At 45.0% G+C, this 27734-nt stretch overlaps 2 protein-coding genes across 2 annotated transcripts in view; both read left to right on the forward strand.

Moving 5' to 3' along the window:
- ACTL6B (actin like 6B) overlaps positions 1–18705 on the forward strand; it is a 23645-nt gene extending 4940 nt beyond the window's left edge. The window contains exons 2-14 of the mRNA XM_060779821.2: positions 3929–4005; positions 4185–4350; positions 6293–6393; positions 7151–7248; positions 8679–8773; positions 10202–10308; positions 13624–13713; positions 13844–13905; positions 14186–14300; positions 14604–14684; positions 15099–15194; positions 15552–15638; positions 18053–18705. Of these exons, the coding sequence (XP_060635804.1) occupies positions 3929–4005; positions 4185–4350; positions 6293–6393; positions 7151–7248; positions 8679–8773; positions 10202–10308; positions 13624–13713; positions 13844–13905; positions 14186–14300; positions 14604–14684; positions 15099–15194; positions 15552–15638; positions 18053–18133 (1256 nt within the window). The 3' untranslated portion in view covers positions 18134–18705. The remainder of the gene's footprint in view (positions 1–3928; positions 4006–4184; positions 4351–6292; positions 6394–7150; positions 7249–8678; positions 8774–10201; positions 10309–13623; positions 13714–13843; positions 13906–14185; positions 14301–14603; positions 14685–15098; positions 15195–15551; positions 15639–18052) is intronic.
- A 3883-nt stretch (positions 18706–22588) lies between these two features.
- Positions 22589–27355, forward strand: POP7 (POP7 homolog, ribonuclease P/MRP subunit). The gene is made up of 2 exons (XM_060779830.2): positions 22589–22701; positions 26744–27355. Exon 2 carries the CDS (start codon positions 26749–26751, stop codon positions 27136–27138), a length of 390 nt encoding a protein of 129 aa, XP_060635813.2. The 5' UTR covers positions 22589–22701; positions 26744–26748; the 3' UTR covers positions 27139–27355.
- Positions 27356–27734: the final 379 nt, after the last annotated feature.

The raw sequence follows: 27734 nt of genomic DNA on the forward strand, positions 1-27734 counted from the left end.
GTAAGAGAGAGTAGATAGATAGGTGGATGGATGAAAAAAACCTAGAGTTGGATGAGACCCCCAGGGGCCATCCATTCACCCCTCTAAGAGGAAGTCTGATGAAGATGAAGGGATTGTTATTCTAGATCCTAGGAGAGTTGATGCGTTTTCAGTGAGGGAAATGAGGGGAGTTTAGCTGCCGTCTGTGAGAATGGGCTTGAAAGTGAAACAAACAGGGAGATGCAGTGGCTGGCAAAGACTTTTCACCTAGTCGTCTCATAGCAACCCCAGATAAGGAATTGGGTGGGCGAGAAAGTTGACCTGAAAACACACCTGCGGACAGCAGGAGTATCAGGTTTCATCTTAGGGAAGAAGCAATCAAACTAAGGAGGTTGCAGAGACTCCATGAGAAATCTCACAGGCAAGGGAGACAAGGTCACAGGCATGACTACATGGTTTTTGGTCCTTAAATCAGAGAATTGTTTCCTTTAAAGTTCAGATCAGGCAACACTGCATTACAGTGAGGATCTCAAGTCGGGTTCCAAGTTAATGTTTTAATCTAAGACTTTGGGAATTTGGATTTATGTGTTTAAGAAGTTCTTGTAGTCTTGGTTTTGGATTCATGCTCATTTTTTGATTCTGCTTTTCCTGGATTAATGCTCATGATTTGATTCTGGTTCTTCCTATAGCTTGTTTGATGGAACAGATTTGGACTGTTTGGATTATTGCCTTTGGAATGTTTTTTTCCGTTGCCAATTTGGTTTGGCTTATTACTCGTTGACTGCTTTTCCCCATTACCTATTGGATTTTGCCTTTCTTATTTCCTGTGGTGATGTTTCCTTTCTATATGTGCTTTGCTCAATAAACTGTTTTACTACTGCTTTTGGATTCTTGGCTGGTGTTGGTGCAACAGATAGACAAATGGAGAAAGAGAGAGAGCGTTAAAAATAGATAGATAGATAGATAGATAGATAGATAGATAGATAGATAGATAGATGATAGAATCCTAGAATTAGAAGAGACCCCCAAGGACCATCCCGTCTGTCAGACTGTTGGGGTTCAGCCTGATCTGTGTGAACCTGAGCCCCAGCCCTAATCTCGGTGTGGACCTGATTCTCTGATTGTATTTCCAACTGAACATGTATCTCTCCCTGACAGTGTTGAAACTGTTGTTGATGTTGAGGTCAGTGGCGAGGAAAGTGGAACTGAACAGCTGGATGAAAATGTTTTGGAATCCAGCCGTGATAGCTCTCCACCTGGGGTTTTTAATGAGGACCGAAGGGAACAGATAGCTAGAGACAGGAGTGATTCACAATTTCTACGAAGGTCAAATAGATTACAGGAGAGACAGGCCCAGGCTTCAAAGTCAAGGAGCGTTTCAATGAATAGTTTCTTTGGTTTAAGGGGCCTCCTTCCGGGTGTCTCGTTAGATCAAGCAACGTTTTGGACTGTGGCTGTGCCTTGGCAGAATTCCTGTGTTCCATGGCCGGTAATCCCAGAGGCTTCTAGTTTTCAAGTACCTGGTTAGCGAGAGGTTAACAGGTTCCTGGTTCTTGTATTGTGGTTTTTGGAATTTTGCTCAAGTTCAGAGATTTTCCTGACTGCTGTGTTTCTATTGTGGCTTTTTGACTTTGCATTTACCTTTCTTTTGTAACCAATTTTTCATCAATAAAAAAGGATTGTTTCTCCTACAGTCCAGTGTGGTGGATTTAATCTTATGGTCTCGTTTCCTGATCTGGGATGCAACACAGACAGGAAGACACACTTGAAGCCCTCCAGACAAATGGTCATCAAGCCATAGATATTATATATAGAGAAGATAGGTAGATAGATGGATATAATAGAATCCTATAGTTGGAGGAGACCCCAAGGGCCACCCAGTCCAGCCCCCTTCTGCCAGTCAGGAAGACACAATCGAAGCTCTCCCGACAGATGGCCATCAAGGTATAGATATTATAGATGGATGGATAGACGGATATAATAGAATCCTATAATTGGAGGAGACCCCAAAGGCCACCCAATCCAGCCTCCTTCTGCCAGTCAGGAAGACACAATCGAAGCCTTCCCAACAGATGGCCATCAAGCCATAGATATTATAGATGGATAGATGGATATAATAGAATCCTATAGTTGGAGGAGACCCCAAGGGCCACCCAGTCCAGCCCCCTTCTGCCAGTCAGGAGGACACAATCGAAGCCTTCCCGACAGATGGCCACCAAGCCATAGATGTTATAGATGGATGGATAGATGGATATAATAGAATCCTACAGTTGGAGGAGACCCCAAGGGTCACCCAGTCCAGCCCCCTTCTGCCAGTCAGGAAGACACAATCGAAGCCTTCCCAACAGATGGCCATCAAGCCATAGATATAATAGATGGATAGATGGATATAAGAGAATCCTAGAGTTGGAGGAGACCCCAAGGGCCACCCAGTCCAACCCCCTTCTGCCAGTCAGGAAGACACAATTGAAGCCTTCCCAACAGATGGCCATCAAGCCATAGTAATTATAGATGGATAGATGGATATAATAGAATCCTATAGTTGGAGGAGACCCCAAGGGCCACCCAGTCCAGCCCCCTTCTCCCAGTCAGGAAGACACAATCGAAGCCTTCCCAACAGATGGCCATCAAGCCATAGATATTATAGATGGATAGATGGATATAATAGAATCCTATAGTTGGAGGAGACCCCAAGGGCCACCCAGTCCAGCCCGCTTCTGCCAGTCAGGAGGACACAATCGAAGCCCTCCTGGCAGATGGCCATCAAGCCATAGATGTTATAGATGGATGGATAGATGGATATAATAGAATCATATAGTTGAAGGAGACCCCAAGGGCCATCCAGTCCAGCACCCTTCTGCCAGTCAGGAAGACACAATCGAAGCCCTCCCGACAGATGGCCATCAAGCCCTAGATGTTATAGATGGATGGATAGATGGATATAATAGAATCATATAGTTGGAGGAGGCCCCAAGGGCCACCCAGTCCAGCCCGCTTCTGCCAGTCAGGAGGACACAATCGAAGCCCTCCTGGCAGATGGCCATCAAGCCATAGATGTTATAGATGGATGGATAGATGGATATAATAGAATCCTATAGTTGAAGGAGACCCCAAGGGCCACCCAGTCCAGCCTCTTTCTGCCAATCAGGAAGACACAATCGAAGCCTTCCTGACAGATGGCCATCAAGCCCTAGATGTTATAGATGGATGGATAGATGGATATAATAGAATCCTACAGTTGGAGGAGTCCCCAAGGGCCACCCAGTCCAGCCCCTTCTCCCAGTCAGGAAGACACAATCGAAGCCTTCCCGACAGATGGCCATCAAGCCATAGATATAATAGATGGATAAATGGATATAATAGAATCCTATAGTTGGAAGAGACCCCAAGGGCCACCCAGTCCAGCCCCCTTCTACCAGTCAGGAAGACACAATCAAAGCCTTCCCCACAGATGGCCATCAAGCCATAGATGTTATAGATGGATGGATGGATGGATATAATAGAATCCCATAGTTGGAGGAGACCCCAAGGGCCACCCAGTCCAGCCCCCATTTACCAGTCAGGAAGACACAATCGAAGCCTTCCCGACAGATGGCCATCAAGCCATAGATGTTATGGATGGATGGATGGATGGATATAATAGAATCATATAGTTGGAGGAGGCCCCAAGGGCCACCCAGTCCAGCCCCCTTCTGCCAGTCAGGAGGACACAATCCAAGCCTTCCTGACAGATGGCCATCAAGCCATAGATGTTATAGATGGATGGATAGATGGATATAAGAGAAAATCCTACAGTTGGAGGAGACCCCAAGGACCACTCAGTCCAGCCCCTTTCTACCGGTCAGGAAGACACAATCGAAGCCTTCCCGACAGATGGCCATCAAGCTTTTGGCATTAGCTCTCCCTCCCGAAATTGCAATTTTGGAAATGTCTCTGGCTTCCTCCTCAGATGAAGTCGGCGCCCTCGTTTTCGACATCGGCTCCTTCTCCATCCGGGCGGGCTATGCGGGAGAAGACTGCCCCAAGGTAGGTGCCCAGGTGTCCATCAATAGATAGATAGAGATAGGTATTCCTGACCGTATGTCTTGGACTTCAACTCCCACTATTCCTAACTGCCTACCAGCTGTTAGGAAATGTGGGAGTTAGAGTCCAAAACACCTGGAAGGCTCAAATTGGCCCTTACCTGCTTAATGGTATCTTTCCAGGCGGACTTCCCCACCACCGTGGGCCTGCTTTCCCACGACGAGTCGGCCATGGAGCTGGAAGGGGACAAGGAGAACAAGGCCGGGAAGGTCTACTACATCGACACCAACTCTTTGCACGTCCCGCGGGAAAACACAGAGGTCATCTCGCCACTCAAGAACGGGATGAGTACGGAGCCTTTACGGGGGGAGAAAGGCTTTGGGTCTCTGCATTGGAGTTAATGCAGGCCTGGGCCAACTTTGGCCCTCCCTCCAGGTGTTTTGGACTTCAACTCCCACAATTCCTAACAGCCTACCGGCTGTTAGGAATTGTGGGAGTTGAAGTCCAAAACACCTGGAGGGAGGGCCAAAGTTGGCCCAGGCCTGCATTGGAGTGAATGTTATGTCTTTTGCAATCCTTGAAATGCATTGTGTGGCAATTTCTTTCACAGTCATGGGATGGCGCTGTTGCACAACTTAGGCAACCTAGCTCACCTTTTTGGGCTCAATTGCCTTGTCATAATTAGGATGCGCATTAGATTAGTGTAATACAGGGATCGTTTCCATTCTAGAGATGATAACCCTCTGTGTGTGTGTGTGTATAGTGCGTGTGTGTATATGTGTATATATATATATATATATATATATATATATATATATATATACACACACACACACACACATACACACACACACACACACACACACACATTAGATTAGTGTAATACTGGGATTGTTTCCATTCTAGAAATGATAATCCTCTCTCTCTCTCTCTGTGTGTGTGTGTGTGTATGTGTATGTGTATACACACACACACACATACACAGAGACAAACACATGCTATATTTTTGTATTCAAAAGGATAAATTCTAAGCAATGGCCTTCATGTGATGTTAGGGGTGCATGATTCCATCCAATGTCACTATCCAATGCTTTCTTGTTGACCTCTCCCTCTTTCTCTTCCTTCCTTCCTCCCTTCCTTCCTTTCTTCTTTCCTCCTTTCTTCCCTCTCTTGTTCCTTCCTTCCTTTCTTTCCTCCCTCCTTCCTTCCTTCCTTCCTTTCTTTTTCTTCCTTCCTTCCTACTTCCTTCTTTCCTTCTTTCCTTCTTTCCTTCCTTCCTTTGTTCTTTCCTCCTTCCTTCCATCCTTCCTTTCTTTTTCTTCCTTCCTCCTTTTCTTTCTTCCTTCCTTCCTTCCTTCTTCCTTCCTTCCTACTTCCTTCTTTCCTTCTTTCCTTCTTTCCTTCCTTCCTTTGTTCTTTCCTCCTTCCTTCCTTCCATCCTTCCTTTCTTCTTCATTCCTTTCTTCTTTCTTTCTTTCCTCCTCCCTCCCTCCCTCCGTTTCTTTTTCTTCCTTCCTTTATTCTTTCTTTTCTTTTTTCTTCCTTCCTTCCTTCCTTTTTCTTCCTCCTTTTCTTCCTTCCTTCCTTCTTCCTTCCTTCCTTCCTTCTTTCCTTCCTTCCTTCCTTCCTTCCTTCCTTCCTTCCTTCCTTCCTTTGTTCTTTCCTCCTTCCTTCCATCCATCCTTTCTTTCTTCTTCATTCCTTTCTTCTTTCTTTCTTTCTTTCCTCCTCCCTCCCTCCCTCCCTCCCTCCCTCCCTCCCTCCCTTTCTTCTTCTTCCTTCCTTTCTTTCCTCCTTCCTTCCTTCCTTCCTTTCTTTTTTCCTCCTTCCTTCCTTCCTTTCTTTTTCTTCCTTCCTCCTTTTCTTCCTTCCTTTCTTCCTTCCTTCTTCCTTCTTCCCCCTTCCTTCCTTCCTTCCTTCCTTCCTTTGTTCTTTCCTCCTTCCTTCCATCATTCCTTTCTTCTTCATTCCTTTCTTCTTTCTTTCTTTCTTTCTTTCTTTCTTTCTTTCTTTCTTTCCTCCTCCCTCCCTCCCTCCCTCCCTTCCTCCCTTCCTCCTTCCCTCTTTTCTTCCTTCCTTCCTTTTTTCTTCTTTCCTCCTTCCTTTCTTTTCCTCCTTTCTTTTTCCCCTCCCTCCCTCCCTCCCTCCCTCCCTCCCTCCCTCCCTCCCTTTCTGCCTGACTTCCTTCCTTCCTTCCTTCCTTCCTTCCTTCCTTCCTTCCTTCTCACCTTTCCCTCTTTCTTTTTCCTTCCTTCCTTCCTTCCTTCCTTCCTTCCTTCCTTCCTTCCAGTTGAGGACTGGGGCTGCTTCCAGGCCATCCTGGACCACACCTACAACAAGCACATCAAGTCGGAGCCCAACTTGCACCCGGTGCTCATGTCTGAAGCTCCGGTAGGTACCCAGACCTATGGTGTCGATGCCATCATTGTTATTGTTATTCTTTTCGTCATCATTATCATCCTCCTCCTCAGAACCGAATGGCCGTCTCTCCCAATGTTGTGAATCTGTATTCTTGCACTTGCCGTTATTGTTGTCGTCATTTGGAATATGGATTTTAAGTGCATTCTTAACTGGCCAGAAGGTCTTGAATGCCAGGCAGCTGGCCGTGCTGAATCATAGAATCATAGAATCAAAGAGTTGGAAGAGACCTCCTGGGCCATCCAGTCTAACCCCATTCTGCCAAGAAGCAGGAATATTGCATTCAAATCACCCCTGACAGATGGCCATCCAGCCTCTGCTTAAAAGCTTCCAAAGAAGGAGCCTCCACCACACTCCGGGGCAGAGAGTTCCACTGCTGAACGGCTCTCACAGTCAGGAAGTTCTTCCTCATGTTCAGATGGAATCTCCTCTCTTGTAGTTTGAAGCCATTGTTCCATTGCGTCCTAGTCTCCAAGGAAGCAGAGAACAAGCTTGCTCCCTCCTCCTCCCTGTGGCTTCCTCTCACATATTTATACATGGCTATCATATCTCCTCTCAGCCTTCTCTTCTTCAGGCTAAACATGCCCAGCTCTTTAAGCCGCTCCTCATAGGGCTTGTTCTCCAGACCCTTGATCATTTTAGTCGCCCTCCTCTGGACACATTCCAGCTTGTCAATATCTCTCTTGCTGACCTTCCTCTGTGTTCCTGACCAACGTTTCCTCTCTTTCAGTGGAACACGAGGGCCAAGCGGGAGAAGCTGACGGAGCTGATGTTCGAGCATTATGGCATCCCGGCCTTCTTCCTCTGCAAGACCGCCGTGCTGACGGCGTATCCTTCTCTGCAGAGAAAAGGAATAAGCCACCCGTCATATTTCAAGCATTCCTTCACTTGCAAACAGAAAGGGAAGTGGGGCCTTGCTTTTAATCCTGGCACCACAAAAGGAAGAGTTTTCTTCTTCTTCCTCTCCAGTGGCAGGAGGTTCCTGTGGAAAGAAAAATAAAAAACTTGCTGTACGTTTTTTGGGCTGTCTGACCAAGCTCCAGAAGCATTTTCTCCTGACGTTTTGCCTCACAACCTCTGAAAATGCCTGCCATAGATGCAGGTGAAATGTCAGGGAAGAATGCTTCTGGAACATGGCCATAGAGCCCAAAAAACTTACAGCAAGCCAGGGATTCCAGCCATGAAAGTCTGCGACAACATAGAAAAAAAGGAAGGAAGGAAGGAGAAAGAAAGAGAGGAAGAAAGGAAGGAAGGAAGGAAGGAAGGAAGGAAGGAAGGAAGGAAGGAAGGAAGGAGAAAGAAAGAGAGGAAGGAAGGAAGGAAGGAGGGAAGGGAGGAAGGAAGGAAGAGAGGGAGGGAGGGAGGAAGGAAGGAAGGAAGGAAGGAAGGAAGGGGAAAGAAAGAGGGGAAGGAAGGAAGGAAGGAGGGAAGGGAGGGAGGGAGGGAGAAGAAAGAAAGGAAGGAAGGAAGGAAGGAAGGAGGAAGGAAGAGAGGGAGGAAGGAAGGAAGGAAGGAAGGAAGGAAGGAAGGAGAAAGAAAGAGAGGAAGGAAGGAAGGAAGAAAGGAGGGAAGGGAGGGAGGGAGGGAGAAGAAAGAAAGAAAGGAAGGAAGGAAGGAAGGAAGGAAGGAAGGAGAAAGAAAGAGAGGGAGGAAGGAAGGAAGGAGAAAGAAGGAGAGGAAGGAAGGAAGGAGAAAGGAAGGAAGGAAGGAAGGAAGGAAGGAAGGAAGGAGAAAGAAAGAGAGGAAGGAAGGAAGGAAGGAGAAAGAAAGAGAGGAAGGAAGGAAGGAAGGAAGGAAGGAAGGAAGGAGAAAGAAAGAGAGGAAGAAAGGAAGGAAGGAAGGAAGGAAGGAAAAAGAAAGAGGGGAAGGAAGGAAATATAAAAGAAGAAAGGAAGAAAGGAAAGAAGGAAGGAAGGAGGAGGAGAAGAAAGAAAGAAAGAAAGAAAGAAAGAAAGAAAGAAAGAAAGAAAGGTCTTTAGGCACTATGCACAGGGTTCCAGTCACCACTGGGACCCCCTTGACTGGCTTGGGAGGATCTTTAAATCCTCTTATCATGTCAGTTTTTCCAGTTGTTTCTCTATTATTATTATTATTATTATTATTATTATTATTATTATTATTATTTTCCTTCTCCAAAAAGGGAGATATGGTTACTAAGCAAGGCTTAGTTTGGTTGGGACAGGAGAGACCCCCACTCCAATTCCCCTAGACCCCTGCCAGCCCCTACTCTTGAACAAGCCTTGACTTTGGGGTCCCAGCTTTGCCAACGGGCGCAGCACCGGCCTGGTCCTGGACAGTGGGGCCACCCACACCACCGCCATCCCCGTCCACGACGGCTACATCCTCCAGCAAGGTGGGCTCCCATACTAAAATTTTGGGGGGTTTTATCTAAGGATGATGGGATTGGGGATGAGTGGGGAGAGCTACATGGACAACCAAGTCCTCTGGACATCACTATATTTAACCCCCTAGCCTTTGAAATGAGAAGCCCCTCCATTGGATGTCTCCTTCCCCTTTCCATGCCCTGTGCTAGACCTCTGCATGGACTCATATGCTAAGAAGGGACCCCCAAAGGTCATCTAGTCTAACCCTTTCTTCATGTAGTTAATCAGTCCGGTTGACCCCCAGCCTTTGAAATGAGATGTCCCTCCACTGGATGCCCCGTGCTAGACCTCTGCATAGACTCATATGCTAAGAAGGGACCCCTAAAGGTCATCTAGTCCATCCCCTTTCTTCATGCAGGGAATCAGTCCACTTGACCCCTGTGCTAGATCTCTGCATAGACTCATATGCTAAGAAGGGGCCCCTGAAGGTCATCTAGTCCATTCCCTTTCTTCATGCAGGGAATCAGTCCACTTGACCCCTGTGCTAGACCTCTGCATAGACTCATATGCTAAGAAGGGACCCCCAAAGGTCATCTAGTCCACCCCCTTTCTTCATGCAGTGAATCAGTCCACTTGACCCTTGTGCTAGACCTCTGCATAGACTCATATGCTAAGAAGGGGCCCCCAAAGGTCATCTAGTCGAACCCTTTCTTCATGCAGTTAATCAGTCCACTTGACCCTTGTGCTAGACCTCTGCATAGACTCATATGCTAAGAAGGGGCCCCCAAAGGTCATCTAGTCCACCCCCTTTCTTCATGCAGGGAATCAGTCCACTTGACCCTTGTGCTAGACCTCTGCATAGACTCATATGCTAAGAAGGGCCCCCCAAAGGTCATCTAGTCCACCCCCTTTCTTCATGCAGTGAATCAGTCCACTTGACCCTTGTGCTAGACCTCTGCATAGACTCATATGCTAAGAAGGGGCCCCCAAAGGTCATCTAGTCGAACCCTTTCTTCATGCAGTTAATCAGTCCACTTGACCCTCGTGCTAGACCTCTGCATAGACTCATATGCTAAGAAGGGACCCCCAAAGGTCATCTAGTCCACCCCCTTTCTTCATGCAGTGAATCAGTCCAGTTGACCCCCTGCCTCTGAAATGAGAAGTCCCTCCATTGGATGCCTCTTTCCTTCTCCATGCCCTGTGTTAGACCTCTGCATGGAATCCTATGCTTAGAAGGGACCCCCAGAGGTCTTCTAGTCCCACCCTTTCTTTCATGCAAAGAATCGGTACCGTTTTCCCATAGCAAAGGGAGTGTTCTGGATTCGAATGTGCTACCACCACGTATATTTGACCTCCAGCCTTTGAAATGAGATGCTCTCCATAGGATCATAGACTTAGAAGGGGCCCCCAAAGGTAATCCAGTCCAACCATTTCTTTCTTTCCTTCCTTCCTTCCAGGCATCGTGAAATCCCCTCTGGCCGGAGACTTCATCTCCATGCAATGCCGCGAACTCTTCCAAGAGATGAACATCGAGATCGTCCCGCCTTACATGATCGCCGCCAAGGTGGTATTGCCTCCTTCCCATTCCCTCATTCACCAAATTTTGGAGATTTATATTACATTTCTGTCTGTTTTGGATGTCTTTGGGAGCAATCCCTTTATTTCACGGATTCTCCTTGGAAAGATATGTTGATGTTTTTTTTCTGGCCACTCAATAATAATAATTTAATAATAATAAGAAGAAGAAATTAGCCCTTAATAATAATAATAATAATAATAATAATAATAATAATAATTGATTTTTTAAAAATTTGGGAGTTGTAGTTGCTGGGATTTATAGTTAACTGACAATCAAAGAACATTTTGAACTCCACACACACACACATACATATATATGTGTGTGTATATATATATACACACACACACACACAAACACCCATATATACACATATGCACAAATATATACACACACATATACACATATATACACACACAAAGCACATATACACAGACTGGGCCACAGCAACGCGTGGCAGGGGACAGGTAGTCACTCATAAAAACACTGGAAAACACAGCGAAAGAGACTTTAAAGGAAAAAAAATTAGCATGCACAAAACTACATATATAGACACAAACACACATATATACACAAATATATACACACACAAACACATATACACAGACTGGGCCACAGCAATGCTTGGCAGGGGACGGCTAGTAATAAATAAATATTAATTTTTGCTCTCAATGATGCTCTATCAGTGTTTGTCAACCTGGGGGTCAGGACCCCTGGAGGGGTCACAAGGGTGTGTCAGAGGGGTCACCAAAGACCACCAGAAAATTCTCTGTTGGTCATGGAGGTTCTGTGTGGGAAGTTTGGCCCAATTCTATCGTTGGTGGGGTTCAGAATGCTCTTTGATTGTAGGTGAACTATAAATCCCAGCAACTACAACTCCCAAATGACAAGGTCTATTTTCCCCTAACTCCACCAGTGTTCACATTTGGGCATATTGAGAATTCGTGCCAAGTTTGGTCCAGATCCATCGTTGTTTGAGTCTACACTGCTCTCTGGATGTAGGTGAACTACAACTCCCAAACTCAAGGTCAATGCCCTCCAAACCCTTCTAGTGTTTTCTGTTGCTCATGGGAGTCCTGTATGTCAAGTTTGGTTCAATTACGTCATTGGTGGAGTTCAGAATGCTCTTTCATTGTAGGTGGACTACAAATCTCAGCAACTACAACTCCCAAATGACAAGGTCTATTTTCCCCTAACTCCACCAGTGTTTGCATTTGGGCGTATTGAGTATTCATGCCAAGTTTGGTCCAGATCCATCATTGTTTGAGTCCACAGTGCTCTCTGGATGTAGGTGAACTACAACTCTAAAACTCAAGGTCAATGCCCAGAAAACCCTTCTAGTGTTTTCTGTTGGTCATGGGAGTCCTTTATGTTGGTCATGGGGATTCTGTGTGGAAAGTTTAGTCCAATTCTATTGTTGGTGGGGTTCCGAAAGCTCTTTGATTGTAAGTGAACTATAAATCCCAGCAACTATCACGCCCAAATGTCAAGGTCTATTTGAGTCTACAGTGTTCTCTGGATGTAGGTGAACTACAACTCCAAAACTCAAGGTCAATGCCCACCAAACTCTTCTAGTATTTTCTGTTGGTCATGGGAGTTCTGTGTGCCAAGTTTGGTTCAATTACGTCATTGGTGGAGTTCAGCATGCTCTTTGATTGTAGGGGGACTATAAATCCCAGCAACTACAACTCCCAAATGCCAAATTTGGTCCAGTGGATGAAAATACATCCTGCATATCAGATATCTACATTACGACTTGTAACAGTAGCGAAGTTACAGTTATGAAGTAGCAACAAAAATAATGTTATGATTGGGAGTCACCACAACATGAGGAACGGGATTAAGGGGTCCTGGCATTAGGAAGGTTGAGAAACACTGTTATATATTGTACAGTAGTTGTCAGTATACCATAAATACATCTCCCATAGCAGTTTCTGGACCATTTGCACAGCAGGGACAGTATTGCAACTTCTGGCCACCAGGGGGAGCATGCCCCCAAACAAAATCTTTGCTAGGTCTTACTTTCAGGGAAGGACTTATATTTGCCATTCAGCAAAACCTCTACTGGGTCTTATATTCAGGGGATGCCCTATTTTCAGGGAAACAGGGTTTTGTAGACAAATTTAGACTTGAAGCACAAAGAAACTCCCACCCCTTTGTCCCAAAGTGGCGGGGACTTCCAACGGCATGAAGGACAATGAGATGCAATTATTTCAAAATGCAAACCGGAGGAAAAGTGGGGTGTGGGATAGAGTTGGGGTACAGGCATGGGCGGCTCATCCATTACGCGAAGTAAGTGGTCGCAGAACAATTTTTTTGCCAGGGGCGCAGAGGCGCCTCTGTAAATGCCCCTCGACCGCCACTTGAGGAGCGCCCCCTCAGCTCACCACAGCCCTAGCAGTCCGGGGGAGCCTCGGCTTTCTTGCCTCACTGCCGGGCGATCCTCTTCCCAAAGGGGCCCCGCCCTTGAGCCCTTGAGCCTCGCCTAGCCCCTCTCGTTCCTGCTCCACCCGGTCACTAAATGCGTGAACAGAGCCGGCGCTCAATCGTTCTCTGCATTTGATCCCTTCCCCATGACCGGCTCCCTTTCCCGATCCCCCGGCGCTCCACCCGCCTTCTCTCCTCTCCCCAATCCGCGGGTGGACCAAGGGGTGGAGCCGCCGCACCTGGCCCTCTTCGGGTCCGTAGGTGTGTCTGAAGACCCCAGTGTGCGCACCAAAAGTTGCCTCTTCTCCTGACTTTCTCTTCAGCCATTGGGACCAAGAGAGAGAGAGAGAGAGAGCCCCTCCGGCTGGAGGTATCTCCCACCTCCGCTCCCTCCTTTGTTTTTGCGCCTACCTTCAGGAAAGGTGGCCATCTCCACCTCTCTCTCTCTCTCTCTCTCTCTCTTGGTCCCAATGGCTGAGGAGAAAGTCAGGAGAAGAGGTGACTTTTGGTGCACATACTGGGGTCTTTAGGCATGCCTCTGGACCCAAAGAGGGCCAGGCAAGGGAGCAAGTGCGGCAAGTGTAGTTACTGGGATGTATAGTTCATCTACAATCAAAGAGCATTCTGAACTCCACCAATGATGGAATTGAACCAAATATGGCACACAGAACTCCCACGACAAACAGAAAATATATATCAATGATTGGTTGGGGGGGGGCACCAAAATACTGTTTGCTTACTGCTGAAAATTACCTAGGGCAGGCTCTGGGTGCAGGGGGAAATAAAGGGGGTTGTTGCCCTTGTCCCCATCCCCCCAGTTCTCCCCTCTTTTGATTCCCTCCCTCTGCTCCCCTTCCCTCACCCCCCCTCCCTTAGGAACCTGTCCGGGAAGGAGCCCCCCCAAACTGGAAGAAGAAGGAGAAGTTGCCCCCCGTCACCAAGTCCTGGCACAACTACACCTGCAACGTGAGAAGCAACGTCTTGTCCGAAATTGGGTTGTTTACATTGGGTTGGTGGGGGGACTTCTCTAGGAAACAGGTACCACTGATGCACACACACCCTATATTTGCACCCCGTGTTTCTCTTTCCGTTGCAGGAGGTCATCCAGGACTTCCAGGCTTCGGTGTTGCAAGTGTCCGACTCTCCTTATGACGAACAGTGAGTCCGGACAGTCCGGGTTGGGGGTCATTTTAATTGCATTACATTTAGGCCCTCCAGATGTTTTGGACTCCAACTCCCACCATTCCTGACAGCCTCAGGCCCTTTCCTTTTCTCCCTCAGCCGCTTAAGCGGCTGAGGGGGAAAAGGAAGGGGCCTGAGGCTGTTAGGAATGGTGGGAGTTGGAGTCCAAAGCATCTAGAGGACCAAAGTTTGCCCATGCCTGTTCTAAAGCAAAGCCCACTGGCATCTCCGTCCACTCTCTCTTTGTCCGGCGCAGGGTGGCCGCTCAGATGCCCACCGTCCACTATGAGATGCCCAACGGCTACAACACGGACTATGGGGCGGAGCGGCTCCGCATCCCCGAGGGGCTGTTTGACCCTTCCAATGTCAAGGTGAGAGCTGTTCAACAGAGGAACTCTCTGCATCGGAGTCCAGTATAAACTTCTGCATCAGAGTCCAATATAAACTCCTTCCTTAGAGGTTTTGGAACTGGGTGGCCATCTGTTGAGGGTGCTTGGATTGTGCTTTTCCTGCGTAATGGCAGAACGAGGTTGGACTGGATGGCCTTTGGGGGTCCCTTCCAACTCTAGGATTGTATGTTAAGGTGAACGGCGTTGCAATGACTGCAAAACTAATGCTCTCTTTCTTTCTTTCTCTCTCTCTCTCTCTCTCTCGCTCTCTCTCTCTGTCTCTAGGGCCTGTCTGGGAACACCATGCTGGGGGTCGGTCACGTGGTCACAACGAGCATCGGGATGTGTGACATCGATATCCGTCCGGTGAGTCCACACAACTCTTAAGAAGGGCCACACTAGTTCCCTGAATCTCCCACCAGAGATTTCAGTCTTCTCTGTAACTCTAACGGTCACAGACTCTTCCCTGTTTCTCCTTCTAGAGAAATCAGTCCTTTCTGCAACTCTAACGGTCACAGACTGCCTATTTCAAACAGATGTGCAGTTAGGTGACAGTTGGCTCCACCCCCATTGCTATGGCAACTCAGCTCAAGCCAAACCAGCCACCATCTCTAACAAAATATAATCATACATAATTACTATTTATTAATTACTGTTTAAACAACACATAACCATAGGAACAAAATTACACATCGTCACAGAGCTCCTGGTACAGCCATACCAGCATAATAATAATAATAATAATAATAATAATAATAATAATAATAATATCATTTGCAGGGTCTTTATGGCAGCGTCATCGTCACCGGAGGAAACACTCTCCTCCAAGGCTTCACAGACCGGCTGAACCGGGAACTCTCCCAGAAGACCCCTCCGGTGAGTGAGTGAGAGCGCATGAAAGAGCGCATGTTGACATCTACACTGTGGAATGGATGCAGTTGGACCCCACTTTATCAGTTTGGTGTTTGAAGGGCCACATATTCCAATGGCGGCCTGTCCGGGCGAAGACAAATCCTCTTGTTATCTTTACAGTCATGTGTATACACAAGGAGTCTGGGGAACTCCCTGCCACAGGAAACTGGGCAGGCATGCTCTCTCAGCCCCAGAAAAAGTGAATAGCAGGTCCAGCCTTCCATGAGTCAGAAAGGCACACGATGCATTGTTGTCATGCTGTATTGTTCATTGGGATAGCCAAGGCTGAACCCTTCGCTTGCTCCTTTGTTGTCCCCGCAGAGCATGCGCCTGAAGCTCATTGCCAGCAACAGCACCATGGAGCGGAGGTTCAGCCCCTGGATCGGGGGCTCCATCTTGGCTTCGCTGGTAAGTCAGGAAAGGAAGTGGAATCTGGGCACAAACCCAGCAAAAGGGGTGGGTGTCTGCATTGCACACTTATATCAGTTTCATTCCATGTTAATTGTGAAAAGTTCCATTCCTAACAGATCCAGTCTGATCTTGGAAGCTCAGATGCCTTTTTGGGAAACAGCAGCTCCCAGAATCCCCCAGCCAGTATATCCCTTTCAGGGATGGTTTAGCTATGGTTTTCTGAACAGCGGTGGGTCAGTCTAGAAGACCCTTGGAGGTCCCTATCAGTTCCATGATTGGCACACACATTTCTTGAGCAAAGTGCCATGAGAAGTGGGAGTTCAGAAGATGTTAGGTGGCCTCCCTCTCTGGGATGGTTTAGCTCTGGTTTCCTGCCAGTGGTGGGTCAGTCTAGCTGAACCTTGGAGGTCCCTATCAGTTCCATGATTGGCCCACACATCTCTTGAGCAAAGTGCCTCTAAAGGTGGAAGTTCAGAAGACGTTAGGTGGCCTCCTTCTCGGGGATGGTTCAGCTATGGTTTCCTGGACATCGGTGGGTCGGTCTAGATGACCCTTGGAGGTCCCTTTCAATTCCATGATTGGCCCACACATCTCTTGAGCAAAGTCCCACTAGGAGTGGAAGTTCAGGTGATGTTAGGTGGCCTTCCTCTCAGGAATGGTTTAGATATGGTATCCTGCACTGTGGTGGGTCAGATGACCCTTGGGGGTCACAATCGGTTCCATGATTGACACACACATCTCTTGAGCAAAGTGCCACTAGGGGTGGAAGTTCAGGTGATGTTAGGTGGCCTTCCTCTCAGGAATGGTTTAGCTATGGTTTTCTGCAGAGCTGTGGGTCAGGCTAGATGACCCTTGGAGGTTCCTTCAGTTTTATAATTGGCCCACACATCTCTGTAGCAAAATGCCATTAGGGGTGGAAGTTCAGAAGATGTTAAGTGGCCTCCCTCTCAGGAATGGTTCAGCTATGGTTTCCTACATAGTGGTGAGTCAGTCTAGATGACCCTTGGGGTCCCTATCAGTACCATGATTGGCCCACACAACTCTTGAGGAAAGTCCCCCTAGGAGTGGAAGTTCAGAAGATGTAAGGTGGCCTCCCTCTCAGGAATGGTTTAACTATAGTTTCCTGCACAGTTGTGGGTCAGTTTAATGACTCTTGGAGGTCCCTATCAGTTCCATGATTGACACACACATATCTTGAGTAAAGTCTCACTAGGGGTGGAAGTTCAGAAGATGTTAGGTGGTCTCCGTCTTAGAGATGGTTGAGGCATGGACTCCTGAACAGTGGTGGGTCAGTCGAGATGAACCTTGGAGGTCCCTATCTGTTCCATGATTGGCCCACACATCTCTTGAACAAAGTGCCACTAGGAGTGGAAGTTCAGAAGATGAAAGGTGGCTTCCATCTCAGGGATGGTTTAGGTCTGGACTCCTGCACAGCAGTGGGTCAGTCTAGATGGCCCTTGGAGATCCCTATCAATTCCATGATTGGTCCACACATCTCTTGAGCAAACTCCCACTAGGAGTGGAAGTTCAGATGATGTTAGGTGGCCTCCCTCTCAAAGATGGTTGAGGTATGGACTCCTGCACAGCAGTGTGTCAGTCTAGATGACCCTTGGAGGACCCTATCAGTTCCATGATTGGCCCACACATCTCTTGAGCAAAGTGTCAGAGTGGAAGTTCAGAAGATGTTAGGTGGACTCCTTCTCAGAGATGGTTTAGGTATGGACTCCTGCACAGCAGTGTGTCAGTCAATATGAACCTTGGAGGTCCCTATCAGTTCCATGATTGACCCACACATCTCCTGAGCAAAGTGCCACTAGGAGTGGAAGTTCAGAAGATGTTAGGTGGCTTCCCTGTCAATGATGGTTTCCTGCACACTGGTGGGTCAGTCTAGATGACTCTTGGAGGACCCTATCAGTTCCATGATTGGCCCACACATCTCTTGAGCAAAGTGTCAGAGTGGAAGTTCAGAAGATGTTAGGTGGACTCCTTCTCAGAGATGGTTTAGGTATGGACTCCTGCACAGCAGTGTGTCAGTCTAGATGACCCTTGGAGGACCCTATCAGTTCCATGATTGACCCACACATCTCTTGAGCAAAGTGCCACTAGGAGTGGAAGTTCAGAAGATGTAAGGTGGCCTCCCTCTCAGGGATGATCTGGCTATGGTTTCCTGCACATTGGTAGGTTGGTCTAGATGACCCTTGAAGGTCCCTTCCATGATCCCATAGCTCTAGCCTGGGCAAACTTGGGCCCTCCAGGTGTTTTGGAGTTAGGAATTGTGGGAGTTGAAGTCCAAAACACCTGGAAGGCCCAAGTTTGCCCAGGCCTGTTCTATAAGTGGTATAAGGGTGCAATGCGGACACAATCCTTGGTTTTAGGGGATGATGACCTCTCTCTTCCCACCTCTCGTCTAGGGCACCTTCCAGCAGATGTGGATTTCCAAGCAGGAGTACGAAGAAGGGGGCAAACAGTGCGTGGAGCGGAAATGCCCCTGATGCGAAACACGGAGGAGACCCTTCCCCAATTTCCCCCCATCGTTCTGTGCTCCCCGTTTGTGTGATTCTCCCACAAGGACCCCGATATCCATGTCCAAAGACCCCCCTCCCGAGAAAGACCTGCTTGCCAATGGCAGGAGGGAAGGAAGACTTGAACGCACAACACAACTCAACACAAATAAGTGGCCGTTGCAAGAAAGGAGTCTGAGAAGGAAGGAAGGAAGGAAGGAAGGAAGGAAGGAAGGAAGGAAAGAAGGAGAAAGAAAGATGGGAAGGAAGGAAGGAAGGAAAGAAGAAAGGAAAAAGAAAGAGGAGAAGGAAGGAAGGAAGGAAAAAGAAAGAGGGGAAGGAAGGAAGGAAGGAAGGAAGGAAGGAAGGAAGGAAGGAGAAAGAAAGAGGGGAAGGAAGGAAGGAAGGAAGGAAGGAAGGAAGGAAGGAAGTAGAAGGAAAGAGGGGAAGGAAGGAAGGAAGGAAGGAAGGAGAAAGAAAGAGGGGAAGGAAGGAAGGAAGGAAGGAGAAAAAAGAGGGGAAGGAAGGAAAGAAGGAAGGAAGGAAGGAAGGAAGGAAGGAAGGAAGGAGAAAAAAGAGGGGAAGGAAGGAAGGAAAAAGAAAGAGGGGAAGGAAGGAAGGAAAGAAGGAAGGAAGGAAGGTGAAAGAAAGAGGGGAAGGAAGGAAGGAAGGAAGGAAGGAAGGAAGGAAGGAAGGAAGGAGAAGGAAAGAGGGGAAGGAAGGAAGGAAGGAAGGAAGGAAGGAAGGAAGGAAGGAGAAAGAAAGAGGGGAAGGAAGGAAGGAAGGAAGGAAGGAAGGAAGGAAGGAAGGAGAAAGAAAGAGGGGAGGGGAGGAAGGAAGGAAGGAAGGAAGGAAGGAAGGAGAAAGAAAGAGGGGAAGGAAGGAAGGAAGGAAGGAGAAAAAAGAGGGGAAGGAAGGAAAGAAGGAAGGAAGGAAGGAAGGAAGGAAGGAAGGAAGGAAAGAGGGGAAGGAAGGAAGGAAAAAGAAAGAGGGGAAGGAAGGAAGGAAGGAAAGAGGGGAAGGAAGGAAGGAAAAAGAAAGAGGGGAAGGAAGGAAGGAAGGAAGGAAGGAAGGAAGGAAGGAAAGAGGGGAAGGAAGGAAGGAAGGAAGGAAAGAAGGAAGGAAGGAAGGAGAAAGGAAGAGGGGAAGGAAGGAAGGAAGGAAGGAAGGAGAAAAAAGAGGGGAAGGAAGGAGAAAGAAAAAGGGGAAGGATAGAAGGAAGGAAGGAAGGAAGGAAAGAGGGGAAGGGGGGAAGGAAAGAAGGCAGGAAGACAAAAGAAAGAGGGGAAGGAAGGAAGGAGAAAAAAGAGAGGAAGGAAGGAAGGAAGGAGAAAGAAAGAGAGGAAGAAAGGAAGGAAGGAAGGAAGGAAGGAGAAAAAAGAGAGGAAGGAAGGAAGGAAGGAAGGAAGGAAGGAAGGATATATGGAGGGAAATGTATGGTCCCTTTTACCCCCAAATTTCTGTCGTTTTATATATGTAGCCAACGTCGTTCTATTTCTCAACAGATCACTGAAATCATTCAAGGATTTTCTTTTTACTGTTTGCATTTTTCGGGATGTCAACAAAATAATAAATGTCTGGATTTTTTCTATTTTTCTGGTTTTGTACATTATCAGTCAAGGTTTGTTGTTCTTGTTTTACTTGAGAGTAAGGTAAACAAAGCCCGGGAAGACTGGATTCATAATTAGAGCTTTTCCTGCATAAATTGACCTTTTCCTAATTGTGTTGATGCAACAGAAACTACTCCGAACCCATTTTGCAGCCTTTGGAGTCTTTCTGCCCGGCAGAATGGGGTTTGGATTGGGTTGGATGGCCGTTGGGTGCCCCCTTTCAGTTCTGGGATATGGAGTCAGGTGGAGCCTGCTCCCTTCTAATTATAATATTACAATATTATAATATATTATTATGTCATATTATTAATATAATATAATATTGTAATATATAATATAATATTTTTATTATATTATATTTTTATATTATTATATTATTGTTGAAGGCTTTCATGGCCGGACTACTATAATAAATACAGTAATATAATAATAATAATAATTAGTATTATTATTATTTATTACTGTATTTATTATAGTAGTGTATAGTGTATATATATATGTAATTATTGTTATTATTACTGTAGTTATTATATTATTATTATATTTATTATATTATATTATAATATAATATTATATTACAATATTATATTATATTATAATATTATATTATTAATATAATATAATAGAATATATTGCTATATAATATTATTATATTATATTTTTTATTTATTATATTATTGTTGAAGGCTTTCATGGCCGGATTACTATTATAAATACAGTAATATTATAATAATAATAATAATAATAATAATAATATATTATTATTATTATTATTATTATTACTGTATTTATTATAGTAGTGTATAGTGTATATGTATGTAATTATTATTGTTATTATTTATTGTTAATATATTTATTATATTATTATATTAATTATAATATTATATTATAATATTATATTACAATATTATAATATATTGTAATATTAATATAATATAATATAATATAATATATTGCTATATAATATTATTATATTATATTATTATATTCATTATATTATTGTTGAAGGCTTTCATGGCCGGATTACTATAATAAATACAGTAATATAATAATAATAATATTAATATATTATTATTACTGTATTTATTACAGCAGTGTATAGTGTATATATATGTAATTATTATTGTTATTATTACTGTATTTATTATAGTAGTCCTGCCCTGAAAGCCTTCAACAATAATATAATTAATATAATTATATAATATTAAAATAAAATAAAATATTATTATATTATATTGTAATATAATATTATAATATAATATTATAAGAAATATAATAATAATATAATATTATAATATTATATAATAATATTATATAATAATAATAATATAATATTATATTACAATATAATATTACAATATAATATAATAATATTTTATTTTATTTTAATATTATATAATTATATTAATTATATTATTGTTGAAGGCTTTCAGGGCAGGACTACTATAATAAATACAGTAATAATAATAATATATTATTATTATTACTGTTTTTATTATTATAGTAGTGTGTAGTGTGTGTATATATATATATATATATATATATTTACTTTACTTATATACTGCTGTTCTCAGCCCGAAGGCGACTCACAGCGGTTCACAACAAATACAAACAGCAATAATTCAATGCAAAATATAACAACAATTAGCAACTTAACACATTACCCAATCAATAAACACTTACTACGATAACCGATCACAGTCGTCTCATTATCAAAAACATAATCCAGATTCGTCATCCATTGTTCCATTCGTATGTTCATTACCAATCATTGCACTAGTTATTCGAACGCCTGCTCAAACATCCAGGTCTTCACTTTTTTGCGGAATACCATTAGAGATGGTGCTAGTCTAATGTCTGTGGGAAGAGCGTTCCACAGCCGAGGAGCCACCACCGAGAAGGCCCTGTCTCTCGTCCCCGCCAACCATGCTTGAGAAGCAGGCGGGATCGAGAGCAGGGTCTCCCTGGAAGATCCTAAAGTCCTGGTGGGTTCATAGGCAGAGATGCAGTCAGATAGGTAGCTTGGGCCGGAACCGTTTAGGGCTTTAAAGGCCAACGCCAGCACCTTGAATTGAGCCCGATAGCAGATCGGCAGCCAGTGGAGTTGGCGCAACAGGGGGGTTGTATGCTCCCTGCGCTCCGCTCCTGTTAACATCATGGCTGCCACGCGTTGGACTAATTGAAGCTTCCGGGCCATCTTCAAGGGCAACCCCACGTAGAGAGCGTTGCAGTAGTCTAGGTGGGATGTAACCAGAGCGTGGACTACCGTGGCCAATATGTAATTATTACTGTATTATATCTATACTCTGCTTTATCTCTCCTCCAGGAGACTCAAAGTAGCTTAACATTACAACATTAGCAAACAATTCAAAATATACAATATGCAGACATTAAAACAGGATTAAATATAAACAATATTGAATATATGTATTTAAATATATACACACACACACACATATTAAAAATATGGGAGGACCCATAGTTTTGTTGTAGTTGTTTCACTTGTATATATAAATAAATAAGTAAAATATACTACTATTATTAATACAGTAATAATAATTTTCAAATCAACATTTTTCCAGTACAGTAATTTTAATTCTATTTAATTATAAATGTATTATTATTATTATTATTATTATAAATAAAGTTTATTATTGTAATTCTGTAAAATTCTTCCAAATTCTGTACTTACTCAGAGATTGTTTTGCTGCATCTCTCTCTTTTCCTCCAAAGCGACCCGAAAGTTAGACTCCTCTGAATCACTCTAACAAAAAATAGTCTAGATCTATGGTCTCTTTGCCTCCCTCCTCCCTCCCTCCCTTTCTACGTTGAACGTTCCAAGCGGAAACCGGAAATCGGCGAGACGCATGCGTGCCTGAAGCCAGGAGCAGCTGCCCTTTTGAGGGCATTCTTTTATTTTCCCGGGAAAAAAAGGAAAAGAACAACAAGGTGGGAAGCAAAGCAATTTTGCAAAAGGGGGATTTTGGGGAAGGGGAAGAGTCCAGGGAGGAGGGGATAGTGCTGCAGCAATGCTCAGAATCCTCAAGGCTATGGGGGATTTGGGGAGCTGTAGTCCACCAAGGGCTGGGAAATGCAGTCCAATACTAGTTTGTAAGGGGGATTCTGGGTTGGGGGAATGGTTCCCAGCTAAACAGGCTTCTGAAGGGAGGGGATTCGAGTAGTTACAGTCCAAAACTGGCTCTGGGGGATAATGGGAGTTGTAGTCCTCAAGGGGCTGGGAAATTTAGTCCAATACTAGTTTGTAAGGGAGATTCTGGGTTGGGGGAAGGTTTCCCAGCTAAACAGGCTTCTGAAGGGAGGGGATTCGAGTAGCTACAGTCCAAAACTGGGTCTGGGGGATAATGGGAGTTGTAGTCTTCAAGGGGCTGGGAAATGCAGTCCAATACTAGTTTGTAAGGGGGATTCTGGGTTGGGGGGGATTGTTTCCCAGCTAAACAGGCCTCTGAAGTGGGGAATTAGAGGAGCTACAGTCCAAAACTGGCTCTGGGGAATAAGGGGAGTTGTAGTCCACCAAGGGCTGGGAAATGCAGTCCAGTACTAGTTTGTAAGGGGGATTCTGGGTTGGGAGGGATGTTTCCCAGCTAAACAGTCTTCTGAAGGGAGGGGATTCTGGGAGATACAGTCCAAAACTGGCTCTGGGGGATAATGGGAGTTGTAGTCCTCAAGGGGCAGGGAAATGCAGTCCAATACTAGTTTGTAAGGGGGATTCTGGGTTGGGGGGGAAAGTTTCCCAGCTAAACAGGCCTCTGAAGTGGAGAATTAGAGGAGCTGCAATCCAAAACTGAGTCTGGGGGATAATGGGAGTTGTAGTCCACAAAGGGCTGGGAAATGCAGTCCAATACTAGTTTGTAAGGGGGATGCTGGGTTGGGGGGGGGGAATGTTTCCCAGCTAAACAGGCTTCTGAAGGGAGGGGATTCTGGGAGATACAGCCCAAAACTGGGTCTGGGGATAATGGGAGTTGTAGTCCACCAAGGGCTGGGAAATGTAGTCCAATACTAGTTTGTAAGGGGGATTCTGGGTTGGGGGGGAATGTTTCCCAGCTAAACAGGCTTCTGAAGGGAGGGGATTCGAATAGCTACAGTCCAAAACTGGCTCTGGGGGATAATGGGAGTTGTAGTCCACAAAGGGCTGGGAAGTACAGTCCAATACTAGTTTGTAAGGGGGGTGCTGGGTTGGGAGGGAAAGTTTCCCAGCTAAACAGGCCTCTGAAGTGGGGAATTAGAGGAGCTATAGTCCAAAACTGGGTCTGAGGGATAATGGGAGTTGTAGTCCTCAAGGGGCTGGGAAATGCAGTCCAATACTAGTTTGTAAGGGGGATTTTGGGTTGGGGGGAATGTTTCAAAGAGGCCTCTTAAGGGGGGGGGATTCTCCTTGCTGGAGAGAAATATGGAATATAAATAGACATAATAATAATCATAATAAAATATATTATTATCACTATATTATCTATATAAATAAAAATGTAATGTTTGTTTGCGGGATTAGCATAACTCAAAAACTACTGGACGAATTGACACCAAATTTAGACACAAAACAACTATCAGACCAACAAGTGACCATCACCCTAAAAATACAAAAAAACAAACAAACCAGCAGATAGATAGATAGATACACACATATATACACACATACACACATATACATACACACACACTTACACTCATATACATATACACATGCACACATACATCTACATATACACACATACATACATACATATACACACATACATACATATACATACATACATACATATACACATGCACACACAAATATACACATGCACACATACATGCACACATATATACACACAAATATGCATATAGACAAGCACACACATATACAAAATATACATATACACATATAAACACACAAATATATACACATCTACACACACATATATATACATACACATACACGCAAACACACATATATGCACAGATACACAAATATATACACACATATATGCACACACACAAAGCACATATATACAGACTGGACCACAGCAACATGTGGCAGGGGACGGCTAGTTCTATATTTTTAATATTATAATAATATAACATCAAAGTGACTATATTTTATATAATAATAATAATATTTTTGTTGTGTCAGTAGTGACTTTAGAAACTGCAATTCTCAATTATTATTATTATTAATAATAGTTCTCAATTATTATTATTATTATTATTAATAATAATAATAATCTATGTCTAACTTTTGTTCTGTGTATTTTAATATGCATGTCATGCAACTATAATATGTGTACTCCTTGGAGTGTTAAATGATTATGTGTTCTGGTTATGTGTTTTCCAATGTTGTAACCCGCCTCCAGCCCGGTAAGAAATAAATTATTTATTTATGTTATTATTATTGGCACAAAAGCAGAGTATGTCACAGCAAACAAGATCTTTATGCTGGATTTCGCATCACAGAATCGCAATCTGAACCCTTCCCAAGCGTCTAGGACTGTGTGATGTATTTTCGAATGATGCGTGTAAATCCAAGTCAGGTGGCCTTTTGCAGTTGACAGATTGTGATGTTGTCAGTGTTGATAGTTGAGGTCTTGATAGTGGCTGAGTTTTTCCTGTTGTTGACAGATCGTGATTTTGTCAATGTTTATGGTTTCCAAATGCCGGCTGAGATCTTTTGGCACGGCACCCAGTGTGCCCATTACTACTGGGACCACCTGGACTGGTTTACCTATTACTACTGGGACCACCTGGACTGGTTTACAAGTTACCTATCCGATCGCATCTCCGCCTACAAACCCACTAGGACTTTGAGATCTTCCGGGGAGGTCCTGCTCTCGATCCTGCCTGCAACACAGGTTCGGTTGGCGGGGACGAGAGACACGGCCTTCTTGGTGGTGGCCCCTCGGCTGTGGAATGCCCTTCCCACGGACATTAGATCGGCTCCATCGCTAATGGTATTTCGGAGAAAGGTGAAAACCTGGTTATTTGAACAGGCGTTTGAATAGGCAGTGCAATGAATATAGGAACGGAACAACGGATGACGGGTTTGGATCATGATTCTCAGTTATGAGACGCCAGTGAGTTGTTATTGTCGTTAATTGATTAGTCTGCTATTGTGTTAATTGTTTTTAAATATCTTGTTGTTGTTGCATTGAATTTTTGCTGCTACTGTTGTTAACCGCTGTGAGTCGCCTAAGGGCTGAGAACAGCGGTATACAAATAAAGTAAATAAATAAATTTATGCCGTCAGAGCCTTACATTATTATTATTACATGTGGGACCCTTCCCAAGTGCCTAGGACTGTGTTATGTATCAGCAAATAATGTGTGCAGATCCCAGTAAGGTGGCCTTTTGCAGCTGACAGGTGGTAATTTTGTGTTTAAGTGCAGGCCAAGGTCTTGAGGCACTGCACCCAGTGTGCCGATCACCACTGGGACCATCTTGACTGGCTTGTGCCAGAGTTGTCTTCTTCTTATTCTCATTGGATTTGAATTATCCAGGAGGATTCTGGAAGTTGTAGTCTAGCAAAATGAGGGGAAATTGAACCTGAAATGGAGGGCAGGTATGGTGAGTGGGTCAGTGTTTAGAATCATACAATCCTAGAATTGGAATGGGGTCCCTAAAGGCCATCTGTATATTGGAATTCTGTTCCAACTATGCGACAATTCACAAGTGTCCCCTCGACCCTTGTTGTAAACTGTGCAGACATTAGGGGGGGGGGGTCCAAATCTTCGTTTTGAAATCGTTAGTCAGATCTTATTTGTAAGTATTGTATATATGAACAGATATTAAGGATGCAAAAACTTTTTTTGATGTTTAATTGCAACCCATCTTTTGCCCTTTCCCTTTGGGGGAGAAGGCTCCTCATCGCTTCTCACTTTCAGGCATCAAAGTGGTATCATCTGCATATCTAAGGTGGTTAATGTTTCTTCCAGCAATTTTGACCCCATATGGCATGCATCACCTTGTCTCACCCCATACCCTCCTCTCTTTGCAGCCGCCATGTCGGACCCTCCCGGTCCTCCATCGGAGCCGGAGTGCGCCCTCCGCCGCCGCCTTCCCCGCCGCCTTCCCCGCCGCCGCACCGACATCTACGTCAACATGAAGACGGACTTCAAGGCGCAGCTGAGCCGCTGCCAGAAGCTGCTGGCCCCGGGTTCGGGCGTCCGCGAGATCTGCGTCCACGGCCTGGGACTGGCCATCAACCGGGCCATCAACATCGCCCTCCAGCTGGAAGCCACAGGGGCCGGCGCCCTCCGCCTGGACGCCCAGACCTCCACCGTGGAGCTGGCCGACGCCGCCGAGCCCCAGACCGACACCGACGAGGCCGCCCTCCGCACACGCAACAACTCCGCCATCCACATCCGTGTCTGTCGTGTAGGTCCTGAATAGTCCAGACCCGAATTGTGGTCCACATTGTGCGGGTTGCAAGCTTGCAAAACGCAACCCTTGGTCCCGATTCCGCCCCATTCTTCATTTCCAAGGATTCTGGACTCACAAAAACCACAACTCTGTGATCCATGGGTATGTCAACATTGTGGGATGAATGCCCTCTGGCCCCTCTATAGCCCAATGCTTTGGTGTCCTGGGGAGTAAAAGCAAGGTATAAATAAACACAACAACAATAATAATGATTGTATTGTTGAAGGCTTTCATAGTCTGAGTTATTGGGGTGGCTGTATTATGAGAAATTTGTGCAAGCAGCATTTCCTCCCTTTCTTCCATTTGGTCTGCATCTGTGGAAGGCCCTGGCATTCTCTGGCAGGCAAGGCTCAAGACCTTGCAAAACTACAACTCCCACCATTCCATAGCCTTGAGCCAAGGCAGCTCAGAAGGAGTCAGACTGCATTCAAATAGATGCATCCTTTTGACCCCATCTGATCCCATGTTAGGATTATGTAAACAAACAGCTCAAGCCCTTGCAAAACTACAACTCCCACCATTCCATAGCAGCTCAGAAGGAGTCAGACTGCATTCAAATAGATGCA

The sequence above is a fragment of the Anolis sagrei genome, chromosome 6 (assembly GCF_037176765.1).
Source record: "Anolis sagrei isolate rAnoSag1 chromosome 6, rAnoSag1.mat, whole genome shotgun sequence".
NCBI lineage: Eukaryota > Metazoa > Chordata > Lepidosauria > Squamata > Dactyloidae > Anolis > Anolis sagrei.